This window comes from Rhipicephalus sanguineus, chromosome 5 (genome assembly GCF_013339695.2).
Source record: "Rhipicephalus sanguineus isolate Rsan-2018 chromosome 5, BIME_Rsan_1.4, whole genome shotgun sequence".
NCBI lineage: Eukaryota > Metazoa > Arthropoda > Arachnida > Ixodida > Ixodidae > Rhipicephalus > Rhipicephalus sanguineus.
In genome coordinates this window covers 169317515-169332535 of record NC_051180.1, presented here as the reverse complement: position 1 = coordinate 169332535, position 15021 = coordinate 169317515, and the positions used below count along the sequence as shown (strand labels likewise).

Sequence of the window (15021 nt, the reverse complement as noted above, 5' to 3'; positions counted from 1 at the left end):
GTCTTATCACGCGAAATTAAACACCTGCGAGAATACACAGCTTTAACTTCACGTACGTGGAAGAGTTGGCGTGCGTATAGCTCCTACGTGACACAAATGCGCATGCGCAGTGCGTAGAGGCCGCTCGTGCGCCTTGCGGACACGCGTGAAATATTCGCGCTTGCGTCGCGTGCTCTATGTACATGGCGGTAGTACGCTGCGGTTTCCCGAGATTACGGAACTCTCGAAAGAGGGCAGGTAGACAGGTTTCAAGATGGTGTAAAACCATTTGGTGACGCTCCCAGTGATGCTCCGCGCGACCGTTTTCGAAAAACTGACACCTAAGTGATGTCGAAGACTGAATACAGTGTGCAGTGAGATGTACTGAAATCGCTGTGCGCCTGTCGGCGGCCAGAGTAAAAGGGTGACAGCAGCAGCTCTGACTCTCAGTTGCATCACATTACAGCCTCCATGTCTATCAGTGAGCTTCATAAACACTGTCGCTTTGTCTCCATCATGAGGACGTCGACAATACCAGCCCAAGAGAGCAGTCGCAACAAACGCGGGTCACAAGAGTAGGCTGCAAGGTATTTTGCTACTCGAAAGTACGTGGCGACCATGCGACAATCTTCGCGCTCACCTTGCATCAAAAACACGACGGTCTTGAACTTATTTTCTGTAGCAGTGTTTTCTTCTGCCGCCTAGGAGCACGTAAATATGCGAAATCTGTATGCGAAAGCTCCATACGGAGTCTTCTGTCGCTGCATCTGTGTACGCGAAACGATAAACGCAGCGGACGAGTGCCGCAAAGTATGAGGAGTTCTCACGTTTGCGTACGTAGACTAATCACGTCGTGAAACTAAATCTTTCTACTGCCCGCCTGCAAGCAAGGGCGTTCAGACATTTCACGAATTTTATGGAGCTCTCATTATTTCCTCGGGAATTTTGTACGACTAAGCCAAGAAATTGAGGCGCTTGGCGCGTTTTCGGACCGCTAAAGTAGTGTCGTCGAGTCACCGTTTGGTGAAGCGTGGGCGCATATTTTTAGAAATGCTTCATGAAGGACAACATCAGCATTGGCTGCGACCATCCTCGTTAAACTATTCCTGCTACAACTTTTTTTTAGGCCGAGTAAATGCGTGACTGCTTTGTTCGGCTTGCACGCACCTGCGAAAGATGAAGTGATTGATGCCTTGCGTGGCGTAGACAGTGGCTGCCGGCACGAACACCATGAGCACTTGAAACTTGATGTTGCGCAGCCAAGTGGAGAGGGAGCCCTGGGTTTGCAGGTCTTGGTAGGAGAACCACACACCGGCGAGCAGCATGAACACGGTGTAAGGGACGTGGATCTGGCGCTGTACTCTCTTCAATGCCACTGCATTGGGTCGGGGAGAAAAATCAGCATATTGAATCATTGCACTGAAGTTCAGGGAAGATAAACGCTGCATTTTGCAGAGGTTTTAAAGATTCCCTACTTTTAAAGTTCCGCTTCCTTTTTATATTTTATCATTCTTGCTTCTTTTATTTCACCGTCTTTTTTTGTTTGCTTTTTTTTTATTTAGGATACTTGATCCCCTTAAATTGACCAAACTGTTGCGCACGAATTTCTAGAATAAATGCGAAAATTACATGTATGTCTGCATTACTGGCACAGTATTTTCCCGAAATACATAAAGCGGAAGAAAATTTGTACGTGTGACAGCCATTTGCATTTCGTGACACACTGAAAAGCCAGGTGCGAGAAGTATCTGCCATAAAATGACGGTTTCGCAAAGTCTACGAACGTTTGCATTCTTTCATTGTACCAAAATTTTGCTTTCACTTTTATGCTAAATTTTTTTACGCTTTTAAGTCCTTAACGACGAAATAAATATCCGCCAATCACAAAGTCTTGATACATTTTAACACGCACAAAAAAAAATATACTCGGCCATACAAGAAAACTTGGAATAATTTGCACAAAACGGTATCCAGAACGCACAATGTTCCAAAATTGTGTCTTCGCGTCCATGTTTTGCGCAAGCTCTAATATAAGGGTCGTAATTAGGTAAAAACTGCTATTATGGCCTATGCTTATTATCGGCAGCACACTGATGTGGTGCATGAGGAAATTGTGTACATGAAAGTAGCTGAAATAGTCGAGAGACGTTAACAACATCGTCTGGGAGCCGAAGTAATTTCTGTTTCGTCAAACAAAAATATTGAGTTTGAACTAGAGCAAAGAGCAAGTGGAGAGCGTCTGTGTTATTTGTTTTTAAAATAAAGAGGCCTACCAAGGTACAAAATTTCCGTTTCCGACTTCACATTATGTATATCTTTTTTTGTGTGTGTTATGCTGAGTTCTTGACTCTGCTCCCAACTCTATATGCATGCGCGTGCGTGCACACATTTGAACGTTGGAAAAGTTAGGCGTGCGGAACCTGGGGCAAAGAAGAGGTTGTGTAAGGAAAAAACGGTACTATGAATCCGATTTATATTGTGCATATACCATGTATCAGTACGTAAGTTGACCGTGAATTGCGTTTATTGTAATGTTGAAGTGTTGGATCCTGTATTCTGTATCGACATATTCTCCCCCCCCCCCCCCACTGTAATGCCCTTGGGCGCTGTGGGTACTATGATAAGTAAATGAAAGAAGGGGAAGAGACAACACGGGCACCATTTGTGTATGTGAGTATCATATGCTGCCTGTAGGACCCTTGTCATAGCAAATCAATGCGCGATAAACACGTGTGCCACCACGCAGATGGTCGTTTCGTCATGACTTCACGACAATGTCGAATATCTCTTGCGGTTCACTTAGCGAAACAATATGCAAACAATTGCCCGTAAGAACGCGCGGTATGTCAGACCTAAAACCACTCACCAGCAGCAATTACGACAGCGCAGATGACGAGGTAGTCTAAGGAGTCGCCTGTGTCACCCCTGCAAAAGAAACATTTGAAATTTTTAAAATAGATTGGGAACCTTTCTTAGGAGACCGGCTAGCAAGCGCTGAAACATTCTTGAGCCTGACACAGGTTGAAAGCGCAAAAGACGAAGACAGAGAAGAGGCTTGACACACACGAGCGATGTGTGTGTCAAGCCTCTTCTCTGTCTTCGTCTTTCGCGCTTTCAACCTGTGTCATGCCAAACCAACAAGCCCAAACAGCTACCCTAGTGATTCTTTAGCCTGCTTTAATACACTTCTCCGTGTAGAGACTCCCACCTCGTACATTATCGATAACTGCTATTAATTAAACTTATAACACTGGTCAAACATGAAGCGTCACATTTTTGAGCCAAGGTTATATATCGGAAGAGTCGTCGTCTGACAAGTCTGATAGCGAAGACATTCGCAGCAACAATAAGCAATATTTTTCGCACATCGATAACGCCATCGACGCCGGCACCCGATTTTCTTGCAAGACGGGCTCCTTAACGCTATCGCATTAAGATTTGCTATGTCTATTCTTGCTGGCCCTGCGTAGTGAATCACGTGTGGCTCATACCCGTATACCACGGCCAGTGTTATGCCGATATGTGCCGCACGTGACTAGTGGAAGGGGTTTCATGACGTATGCGAAAGCAAGTCGCGTTATTCATGCCATCACCTGTCAATCGTGTTCGTCACAATCTCATGTCCTCCTATGCCAGTTCTGGTATGCATCAAGTTAAGGAGATGACCATGAGAGCGCCCAGACGTAGGTGCATGTATGTATGTATGTACCTATGTATGTATGTATGTATGTATGTATGTATGTATGTATGTATGTATGTATGTATGTATGTATGTATGTATGTATGTATGTATGTATGTATGTATGTATGTATGTATGTATGTATGTACGTATGTATGTATGTATGTATGTATGTATGTATGAAAGTACGTACATGTACGACGTACGTACGTACATACATACATACATACATACATACATACATACATACATACATACATACATACATACATACATACATACATACATACATAGGTACGTACGTGCGTACGTATGTATGTATGTAGTATGTACGTATGTATGTTGCATGATGCATGTTGTATGATGCATGATGGACGAACGGACGGAGGACGGATAGAAATGGTGAAGGTATTTTCTCGCTCAGAAATGCTTCGCATTTAGAAAGAAAACGAAAACAAAACTTATCGTAATTGTTTTGAAGTCGGCCTCTAAAATGCCTTTCATTCGTTAAGCCGCAAAGGTGAGCTGGGAGCAAAAAATTACACCATCTCCCGCTAAAGGGGACCATGAGGCGATGCGAAGCCGGAGCACTTGCACGATCGCGTTCCGTTGGCGTTCGTTGGGCATGCTACCGACCTCGCATCGTGGAACGCGAAGAGGGACGCTACGCGCGTCGTATCTTCCATCTAGCCTGGCCGTTAATTCTCACAGGGCGAGCGGGGAACGCGGCCTACAGGCGGGCGAGAGGGGGGCAGCGTAGGAGAGGAGAGAGAAGTGGAGGGGACGCGCATGCGCTCGAGCTCATCGCGGCGTTGAGCAGGGGAGAATTTCGGCATGTCTAGCCCGCGTTTCAGAGGAAGAGTGGAAAGGGGGAGGGGAGAAGGGGAGAGGGAAAGTGGAGAGGGGAAGGGGAGAGGGAAAGTGGAGAGGGGAAGTGGAGAGGGGAAGGGGAGAGGGAAAGTGGAGAGGAGGTGTGGAGAGGGGAGAGGAGGTGTGTGGAGAGGGTATGCGCATGCGCAGTAAGGGTGGTCAGAACGCACACCACCACCACCACCACCACCACCACCAAATTGAGCTCCGCCTTAAGATACTTCGCATCTAAAAGCGTGCCTGCCCAGCGAGATGCTGCCCACAACTGGCGCTCTTTCAAGACACTGTAAAAATATTCTCGAAAGCGAGCAGCATTACCATGTGTAGCTAATATAAGTGCTGGTATAGCCTCATGTTGTAAAACACACCACCTACTCAAAATTTACTGCTTGGGAGAGTTGGTGCCATTTCTTGGCCTTATGTGTCACCGCGGCAGAAGTCTACCCATGGCTATTTTCAGTGTCCAGAATAACACAATACACAAACGTATGAGTTTGGTTTGATCTATACATTGAACAGTCTCGGAATATAGGAGGTGGTTTGACCTTTTATAGCTCCTGGCCGCGCAAAAGTATACTTTGTATTCTAGGCGGTACGCTTTGCATTTCACAGTAGGACAGCGAATCGTAACGTAATCGTGAACTGCGGGCGCTCCAAGCGAAGCGGTTAGCAGCAGTAAATAAAAGCTCGTGTTTACTCACAAAGATCCGCCGGCGACTTCTACGGTCGAATTCGTTTCATCACCCACGTACTTCAGCGGGCGGCGCGTGCTGGAAGAGCTGTAAGCAAACGCGCACGCATTTGAGAAGAATGGTACAACAGCAGTTGTCTTTATGTGTACAACGTTCAACTATTTCTTCATATCGCTTTGAAACCTATGTCAGAAGAAGCGGGAGTAAAATGAACGCACACAGCAATGCCTGGTGCGTCTTATTTCGCCTAATTGAGAAACTGCCGACTTCTTATATCGATCCTCGACGAACATGCCTTTGTTGTGTCGTGGTTGTAAATTAATGCTGGATTAAATATCGCATTTCAATAGTTTTAGACTGAGAACTCCCTGTTGTGCTTTTCTACATACTCAGCAATAAAACTTCAACATAATGCACTCATCGATACCTTAAGGCAAAGTGTACACCCTTATAAACGAAAATTACACAACTACGTCCAGCGCGAGAGTATTATTATATCCGGCCACTCTTAGAGTTTACAAAACTACACATCGTAAGGCTAGTCGCCTCTCATTGCCAGGCTGTCTGCAAGGTAGTAGGTTTTGCTAAAGTAACTATTGCCGTAATTTTCACACCTGCATTAATCTAGCCTACTGAGTTTCGCATATTTTCGAACTCACTACCAATATTTTGGTTTCGTAATTTTTCTACCAGCAGCAGTTTACACTTGTGAATAACTTTAGCTCCTCTACATCATTTGTTATGTCAGATGGGACCCAGGGCAATGTATTAGGGCCTATTCTTTTCCCAATTTATATTGATGATTTGCCTTGTAACATTTCCTCCTGTATACGACTTTTCGCGGATGATTACGCAATTTATAGAGCAATTAACTGTCAAGAAGACCACAGAGATTTACAAAAAGACCTTGACTTAATTAATCAGTGGTGGGACCGTTGGCAGACGGCGCTTAACACATCTAAGTGCTACGTACTTTCTTTAACCCGCATTAACTTCCTTACTCAATCTGTCAAGCTGAAATTGTCCGTGCATCTCTACTTACAAACATTTTAGTGTTTATCTTCGCACTAATCTTGCCTAGTGTACCCAAGTCGAGAAGATATGCGCTAAGGCTAACAGAATTCTGGGATTTTTGCATCGGCATCTGCATCATTCTCCCTCTGCCATTCGGCAACAGGCCTATCAAACGTTTGTACGCCCACAACCAGAATATGCTTCATCGATCTGGTCTCCCCATCGAAAATACCTAAGAGATAAACTGGAATGCATTCAAAACCGCGCAACCCACTTTATAAATTCTCATTATAATTGTGATTCTAGCATTACCCAAATTAAAGGCAATATTTGCCTTATTAACTCAGATTCCCGCCACTTGTAACCCTCCTACACGTCTTTCATAAATACTGCTGTAACTCATGGACCAGTTGTCTCTCGCTTGAAATTCCTTCACGTACACCTGGTCAACTTCATATTCATCTCAGTTTCAGGCGCATTTTCGGCCGCACACAGTCATTTAATCTATATGCATTGCCGCGCGCCATCCCACTATGGAATAACCTTTCAGATGATAGTTTCCCTTAAAAATCTTGTCAAAATTCGTTAGTAATGGCAAGTTTATGTGTTTTCTTTGGACTGTATAACGATGCTTTTTTTTTCGTTGTGTCTTTTAGTACATTTGCTTGAAGTGTTTCGGTTTCCCTTCCAACGTACAATTTTTTTGTTTCTCCATCAATGTAGTTCCTCTGATGCTTTAATTATTTTAAGCTTTCTGTAACCTCCCCTCCCCCCACTCAATGCTCCTCTGGTGCCTGTGGAATAATATAAAAAAGTCGCAATTTCGCCGCAAGGGCGAAGCAATGAATGCGATAGCAACAAATTGTAGTGTTATACGAATTGAGGCTGGCAGCTAACTGTTTGGTATCCAATCTCGCGTAACTACAAAACGCTGGTGTAAGAGAATACGGCCGCTCCAGGGAGCAATGCTCTGTCCGCATAGTCACTTCGCGTTGAGAGCGCAGCACGTAGAAGGGTATACGAGCTGCCCGCTATGATGGCTGTCGAGATAGCGCGCGCGCCTGCGATCGCGACCGCGCCCTTAGATTCAAAGTTCAATGTTGCTGATCGCGCGACAGCCCCCCCCCCCCCTCTCACGTCTTTCATGTTCGTTAAAGACGGGCGGAGCGTTTCCTGTCTGAGTCTTCGACGGCAGGCCTCCAGAGCGGGATGATGTTATCGCATACACCCTCCGACCGACGACGGAAGGGGCCGGCTCATTCGATATCTGCTTCGACCGCGTTCGTCGCCCCCGCTCGCGCGCTTTTACCCGCGGTAGAATATACGATGCGCAGGGGGATCTTATCAATTGGGACTTCATACGGGACATGACGGTAATTGCTATCGCAATAAGAAATAAATGAACTGTGCTTCTTTCAGTTACAATCTGCATGCACATCTAAGTTACAAAACGTACCTTCCGTCAGGAGTACGACTGAGGACGCCCTCCTCACCTAGCAACAGTACCGTGCTGACCGTGTCACACCTCAAAATTTTCGCGTAAAAGTTTGTTCAATGCACACCAATCTTGACTTGTCCATGGTGAAATAGCACGGTAATATTCCCACTTGTGTATGTACGACAGGGGCGTAGCCAAGGGGGGGGGGGGGGGTTCAACACCCCCCTCCCCCGAAAATTTTCAATTTTACTTGCGTATATATACGCGCACACATAGAAACGCACGCACGAACATATATAAACTATGGTTGAACACCCCCCCCTCCCCCGAAGAAAAATTCCTGGCTACGCCCCTGATGTACAAAACCTTCACGGCACTCATTCGAATTTGAAATATCAACTATTCCTTAAACCTAATTTCTTAAGCTGATCTTTACTTAAAAGTGGGTGCTACCACGTGCCGCAGTGACCCGCATTTTGATTCTTTGAACCCTTATAGGACCAGGAGAGCGTGAAACAATTTTCCCAACTCTCCTCGCTCAGCGTGAGAATTCGCTAAATTTGTTTTCATAATTGTTCTTTGTCAGTGGCCGACAACCATTCTGATGTGTTCACTATCAGAAGTGGCTGGAAGAAAAATTCAATCTCAACTGAATTTTAACGTACTAATTATTATGTATTATTATTAATTAAGTATTAAGATCGTAATTTCTTATTGATCTTCAATTTGAGGTGGAAGCCTATTGCCCCCTTTCCTTTCTGAACTACTCACGTGCATCCGTATATTACAATCTGGTGCCATGTCTATCTCCTAATGTCGCTTATGCCTGTCACCCACCATCTGATAATAATTTGCGTGCCAAAACAGGATATATCATTGAGGCACGCAGCAGTGGAGGGCCCCGGAAATTTTGACCACCTGTATTTCTTTGACGGGGAGTGACGGCGCACAGTACACGGGCTTCTAGCATTTCGCCTCCATCGAAATGCCACCGCGGCGCCCGGGACCCAGAAAGCTCGCGCCTGCAGCTGAGCATCGTAACCACTATACCATCGAGGCGGGCTCTCAGCCCCCATCTCTACCGCACTTTCTTTTGCAGCAGAGCTGTTATGCCTGTCGTTTGTCCGTTTCGCGATGTAGACAAGAAACTATCATCATCATGCCGGCGCGCGCTCGCTTCATTAATTCCGCTTCGCTCCCCGAACACGGGCGCCCGGCGCACGCTCTTCCGCTGAGCCGGTTTGTACGACGGGGGATCGAATAACTCGAATGGGCGAGAGAGCGAGCACAAATAGCGAGGACGAAAGAGGGAGAAAAAAAAGAGAGGAAGGAAGAAATAGATCGAAAGAAAGAGAAAGAGTGAAATCGAGAGAGAAAGAAAGAAAGGGAAAAAAGATTGAGAGAAAAATAGAGAAAGAAAGAGAAAGGCAGCGACACAAGAAAGACAAAAAAACAGATCAAGACAGAGAGAGAAAGGGAGGTAAACACTGAGAGAGAAAGAAAGAAATAGAGAGATAAAAAGAAAGAGGAAGCGAGAAATAGAGAGAGATAAAAAGGGAACAAATAGAATAACGATAGAAACAGCAAGAAACAGAAAGAAAGAAAGTGACACAGAAAGAACGAAATAGAAAGAAATATACACCCAGTTGAACCCGATCGATACCTAGTCAATACTCGTGATTCACAATGTGATCACGTGAACACTTAGTGCACCGGTGTGTGGATGCACGTGTGCCTAGTCAAACCAGGCCCAGCCGAGACTCAGTGCAAAGTGCAAGCTGTGAATTGTGTTTTTTTTTTACCGCTATACGCATCCTATTAACAGCATCTGCTTACAAGTTATTACTCCGATAAACAGTGAACCTCAACCATTCGGGAAGGTGAACGTTCTTCCTAGTAGTGACTACAGCTTTGGCTGGTTTTTTGCATCGCTATGGAGCATTCAAATAAAGCCTAGTGGGCCCCCATCAGTCTTATAGCGCAGGTTAGTTTCGGAAGTCACGCGCTTCCTGGCGATCTCTCCAGAAATTCGTGACGTCTTGCGGTCATATAAAGTGATAGCATCATTATCAAACACTTGCTCCGTCTGTGCGCTCCACCACGGCAAACTCTTCTCGGCACTATGATGGCCTTATTTCTTTGCTGATCAGTAGAACTGGCAACTGTCCACCGGCAGTGTCATTGACACTACTATTTCTAGCATGCAATACCTCCAAACGCATACTCTTACATACAAATACTTTCCCTTTCCGTCTAAATGGCAGAAAAACTATTTCGTACAGCATCCCAATACGAGAATTAAGTATATAAAGCGAGGTGTGGTTCCAGCGACAGGATTCGTCTGCCACATCGCACGACAAGTGCTAGAAACGTACCTGACCGTGGTCATCGTGCGAAGAAGGCGACGCAGTGAGTGCGCTGCTTCCGGCTACCTAGAAAAAGATGCGTCCCAGCTGAATGGCTGGCCAGTGGCAGCGTTCGCTGAAAATGAAGATCGTTCGATCTAGCAGCGCCGACTGCGTGCTTCCGCGCGGCGGCACTTAGCTTCTTCTTCTAGCTCGAGCATCGTCAAGCAGATGCCTATTAAGGATGATGATGGTGATGCTCTTCCGTCTTACCCAGAAGCCGGGATTTAAGGGGGCGAAAATTCGTTAGCTAGAAAATAAATGACAAAAACTATATCAAGGAGACATTTCATGCCAAGACAATAAACTCAATAAGAAAGAAAATCGGCAACTGCGACAAGATGGTGCTAGCTTCCGGAAAATTGGCGACGGGTGCAAACACGTGCTCAATTTGGCGGTGACTGGAATAAAATCAATAAGGCGAAATACAGAAATAAAAAAGTGACTGAGGTATAACTCCTGTAAACCTAGTTAACACGAGCGAAATCTATACTCCATCTCACAAGCTGGTTGTAGCACTGTGGAAGCTACGGGACTTCTTAGCCAATAGGAAGAGCGGACACCCCTCACGGTGTATTCATCCGTGCCGCGTCGTCTGCTTGGCGTCCCCATAGCGTCTGCGCTCACGCGTTGGGTGAGTAGAGTGAACCCACGGCAGTAACCAACACTTAAGCAGCAACACCACAGCCACACACAAAAAAAAAAAACAGCAGCGCGCGTTGGAAGAGTACAGAGAGCACACGACGGCAACCATCGCTATCAGCGTTGGTGAGCAACGGTAGCGCCGGAAAAAGAAAATCACACCATCTCCCGCTAAAGGGGATCATGAGGCGATGCGAAGCAGCGTTTCGGCATGTCGAGCCCGCGTTTCAGAGGGGAGAGTGGAGAGGAAAAGTGGAGAGAGGGAAGGGGGACGAGGAGTGGAGAGAGGAAAGGGGGAGAGGAGGTATGGGGAGAGAGATTGCGCATGCACAGTAAGGGTGGTCACGCCGCACACGACCACCACCACCACAGGATTGCACTCTGCCATAAGATGCTTCGCATCTAAAAATCGTCGCAGCACACGTCGACGCTTCTTCCTTGCGCCTCGAAATTACGAAGTGACCGTCGTGAGCTGTGTGACCCGTAAGTTCTAAACCGACGTATCTGTTCGCGTTATATTTGCGTCCTGACGCTTCGACAGCAATGTATTTGCGTCTATGTAGCGCTGTTTTCAAGATTCGTTTTCAAACTCTAGGGTGCAAGGCTTAGCAGGCGTGGATGAGCAAACGGCTCATCCCAATAATAACGAAGAAACGCACCTGATACTTGGCGCTCAGCCTGAGATGACACAAAGCGATAGCCGATTCCGCCGTTTATTTATTGTTGTGAGGAGAGTGGGCAAGCAGCAAGTGCGAGTTCGGATCGAAGCGGGCGATCGCTTCTGCATGAGCGCTGCCATGTTGGTTTGTCATCAAAGTTATTGGCAGTTACCGGTGAAATAGTGAAATGCTTATGACGTACATGTGGATCGTGATCAGCGTATCACGTATTGCTGTAACGTAGCACGTGCCAAACAAACGCAGTTTTCTTAACCTCCTACAATTATAATGCATTAACAAACATAACCACGTTTTGCTGCGCAAGCATGCGACTTGCTTACACCTCGTAGCTTCCACCCTACTACAACCAGCTTGTGAGATGGTGTATAGGTTTGGCTTGCTTTTGCAAAGACTATATGTACACAAACGGCGGCTGCAGCAGCTTTGATCTTAACACGCTTCCACGCTTGGTAAGTGTCTCTACAACGTGCTAATCCGGCCTCCCTTTGCTCCAGTTTTCAGCAGGCAACACTGCCTTTGCGTGAGATCGCCCAGCCTACCGGGTAATTGATTCGGGGCGAACAAACTCCGGCGACACAGCCGTTAAACCTTCGTCTAGGCCCGTAGTAACGCAGCTGCGAGGCTTCGAGTGAGCCCAGCTGCGACTAAGCTGTAGTGGGGTGCCTCTATGTCAGCGTCACCTAAAGGCATCGAGGCACCGTGGCGGTAGTTGCAGGGGCTTTCGCTTGCTCCTATCTTTCTAACTTCTGCGTCATTTGTTGCTGGCGAAGTACACACTTCGCATAGGATGCCGTGATGTTTTCCCTGATCTAGTCCGAGAAACTTAATGCACTCCTCAGGAAGGTTACCAAGAGGGTCCTGGGCATACCCATACACACCAGCACTCAACGTCTACTAGAGCTTGGCATTCACAACACTCTCGAAGAAATAGCAGAAGCCCAAGAGAGAGCGCATTTAGCGAGGCTGTCTACAACAAGGTTGGGGAGGAAGATCCTGCAGGAGCTGGACCAGAACCCAATGGCGATTAGACTCAAGTACAATGATATTCCCGAAAAGATCAGGGAAAATATCGCGGTATCTCCTATACCACGAAACATGCGTCTCCTTAGTGTCGCCGTCGTTTTGCAGCCGATTTGAACGAATTTTGACAAGTAGCGTTTGTCGAAAAACGTAAACTGTATCCAATTTCTTGCACTGGCATGGGACTACATCTATGCGCATCGGTGACTACACGACGCTTTGCTAAAACTGTGAAATACAACCTGTAAAGCTGCAACATCGCAGCAAACCAAGAGACGTAAAGGTCTTCAGCCTCTTTGAACAACAGACTGCTTGAGTGCTTTGCAACGCACCCCACTATCCACGCTGCGCGAAGAACGAAACTGAAACTGTAGAAAAGGGTCCGCAGACAGTTTGCTAGTTAACGCCATCCAAACCGAAGCCTGTACTTCTCATCATTCCCATGGTGGTTGAGCGATCTCAGCGCCAGTTTCCTCTCTAGATTATTGTATGAAACCCTATGACCGAGAGGCATGTTCTTTCCTACATGCCGAGAGGGGTTAGTACGCGCACTCGCGCTTGCTTTGCGTGGACGGCAAAGGCGAACGCAGCAGCACGATCGCGTTGACACCCCATGTGGTGCGGCGGGGGGTGGAAACAGCCGCATTGAGACGTGGCATCCGCTGCGTTGCCGGAGTTGATCGCGGAGACCACGATTGAGAAGGCCGTAAGAAAGAACGCCCGCGCGCCTATCCAGTCCTGCCATGGATATACATATATTGAAGCACACCCTACAAAGATTCTATCAGTCGAAGTAGCTTATTTACCAGCGATGTCCCGTAGCAGGCGCATTGCTCTTTGGGTAAAGACGTGAGCAGGAGGTTGTGACAGAAAAAAATCACAGCATGTCCACGGAGTGAATGATGATGAGTGGGCGAAGCTGCGGAGGTTCATCGGTAAACCGTGAATCTTCCGTGAATTCTGCCCAGTACATCATCACCGACGTGAGATCGGGCGCGTTTATGCTAAAGGTTCGATGAGTTATGACGACTTGCAGCGCACTTTAATTTTACATGTACGCTGTGAATTTTCATTGTTTAGAAAACCATTGCTTTAAAACATCTGGCGTCTTTCGTTAAGCAGCTGGCGTCTTTTCCTTTTGCTTTAGAAACATCTGGCGTTCTTTCGTTTTGCTTTTAGAAAACATCTGGCGTCTTTCGTTGGTTTATTTCATCAATCAACGGCGTTTTGAACAAAATTTTTATTGTTTAATCACGTACAGGAGAAATCTCACCAGGCACTACCTTGGAGGTAAACAATGGCTGCTAATGGGAATGAGACACAGAAGAAGTGGGCTTTTAGCTAACACTTACACTTCTACTTCTACTAGCGTTTCCTACTGGAACATGCCAATGGCTGCTAATGGGGAATGAGGGACGGGAGAATTCGCCTTTTAGTTAACGCGCACGCTGCGAATTTTTTATTCTTCAACAACGCACAGGAAAAATCTCCCACCGGCACCACCTTGGAGGTCAAGATCTGGTACTAGCGTTACGACTGGTTACGCACTACTACGAGGGACGAACGGGTGCCGCCTTAAGGAGCTTCGCCCCTAAAAATTGGCCGCCATCCCGCCCCGTTATGTTGTACTATTACCTTCGAGTAATGGCAGTGATAATGGCTTTGTGGTCACTGTAGTGGTCCGCAATAGGTTCCGCGACCTTTTTCAGCAAAACGAATTATTTTCCTTTCGCAAGCTATTGCCATCACAAATGAAGGCTAAAGACAACACAAATGCCGGAAGTTTGCACTAAGTCGCGCAAAGCTTGACACAGAGAAGCACGGGCCCGTCGCCGCTCGTACACCCCGTTGTCCGATACGTCTAGCTTCGAGATGCGCGGCTTCCTCCTCGTGAGTATGCACTTTCTTAGGACGTCCGATGACTGTCTCGGCATGATCGGGCGCAGCCAGGCTACGCACTGGAGAGCGGAGGTTGCGCGCGATGTCTCCGTTGGTGGGCGTTCCTTAGCTACTGCGCATGCGCGGCTTGGCCGGTGGTGCGCTAACTGGTCGCTAGACGACGCGATGCTTGCGTCCTCTTTCTTTCTATTTTATTTTAAATGCGAAGCATTTCTTAGCGAACCTCAGGCACTTTGGCCGTTTCAGGCACATACCCGTAAACCAGAGCTCATGTTATGCGGGTATGTGCCACAGGTGATACAGAGTCTCAGCCAACACAGTATCCGCGAACACACACATTGATACGCAAGGAAATTGTGCTACTAATAATAATAATTGTTGGGGTTTTACGTCCGAAAACCACCATATGATATGAGAGACGCCGTAGCGAAGGGCTCCGGAAATTTTGATTATCGGGTATTCTTTAACGTGTACCGAGATCGCACGGAACACGGGCATCTAGCATTTTGCCTCCATCGAAATGTGACCGCCGCGGCCGGGATCGAACCCACGACGTCAGCAGCCGAGCACCTTAACTGCTACACCACCGCGGCGGACGCCGCAATGAAAGTGAGGAAACTGAGGACAGAACACCACTGGAAGACGATCAACTACCGTCCACTCGTCCACGTGGTCAGCAACGTGGACCACGTTGATTACGCA

General features: G+C 46.9%; 1 protein-coding gene across 1 annotated transcript in view; it reads right to left on the bottom strand.

The window, feature by feature from the left end:
* LOC119395085 (sodium/hydrogen exchanger 10-like) overlaps positions 1-10062 on the bottom strand; it is a 72779-nt gene extending 62717 nt beyond the window's left edge. The window contains exons 1-3 of the mRNA XM_037662377.2: positions 10049-10062; positions 2846-2904; positions 1147-1354 (exon numbers count right to left, since the gene is read on the bottom strand). Of these exons, the coding sequence (XP_037518305.1) occupies positions 1147-1354; positions 2846-2904; positions 10049-10062 (281 nt within the window). The remainder of the gene's footprint in view (positions 1-1146; positions 1355-2845; positions 2905-10048) is intronic.
* Positions 10063-15021: the final 4959 nt, after the last annotated feature.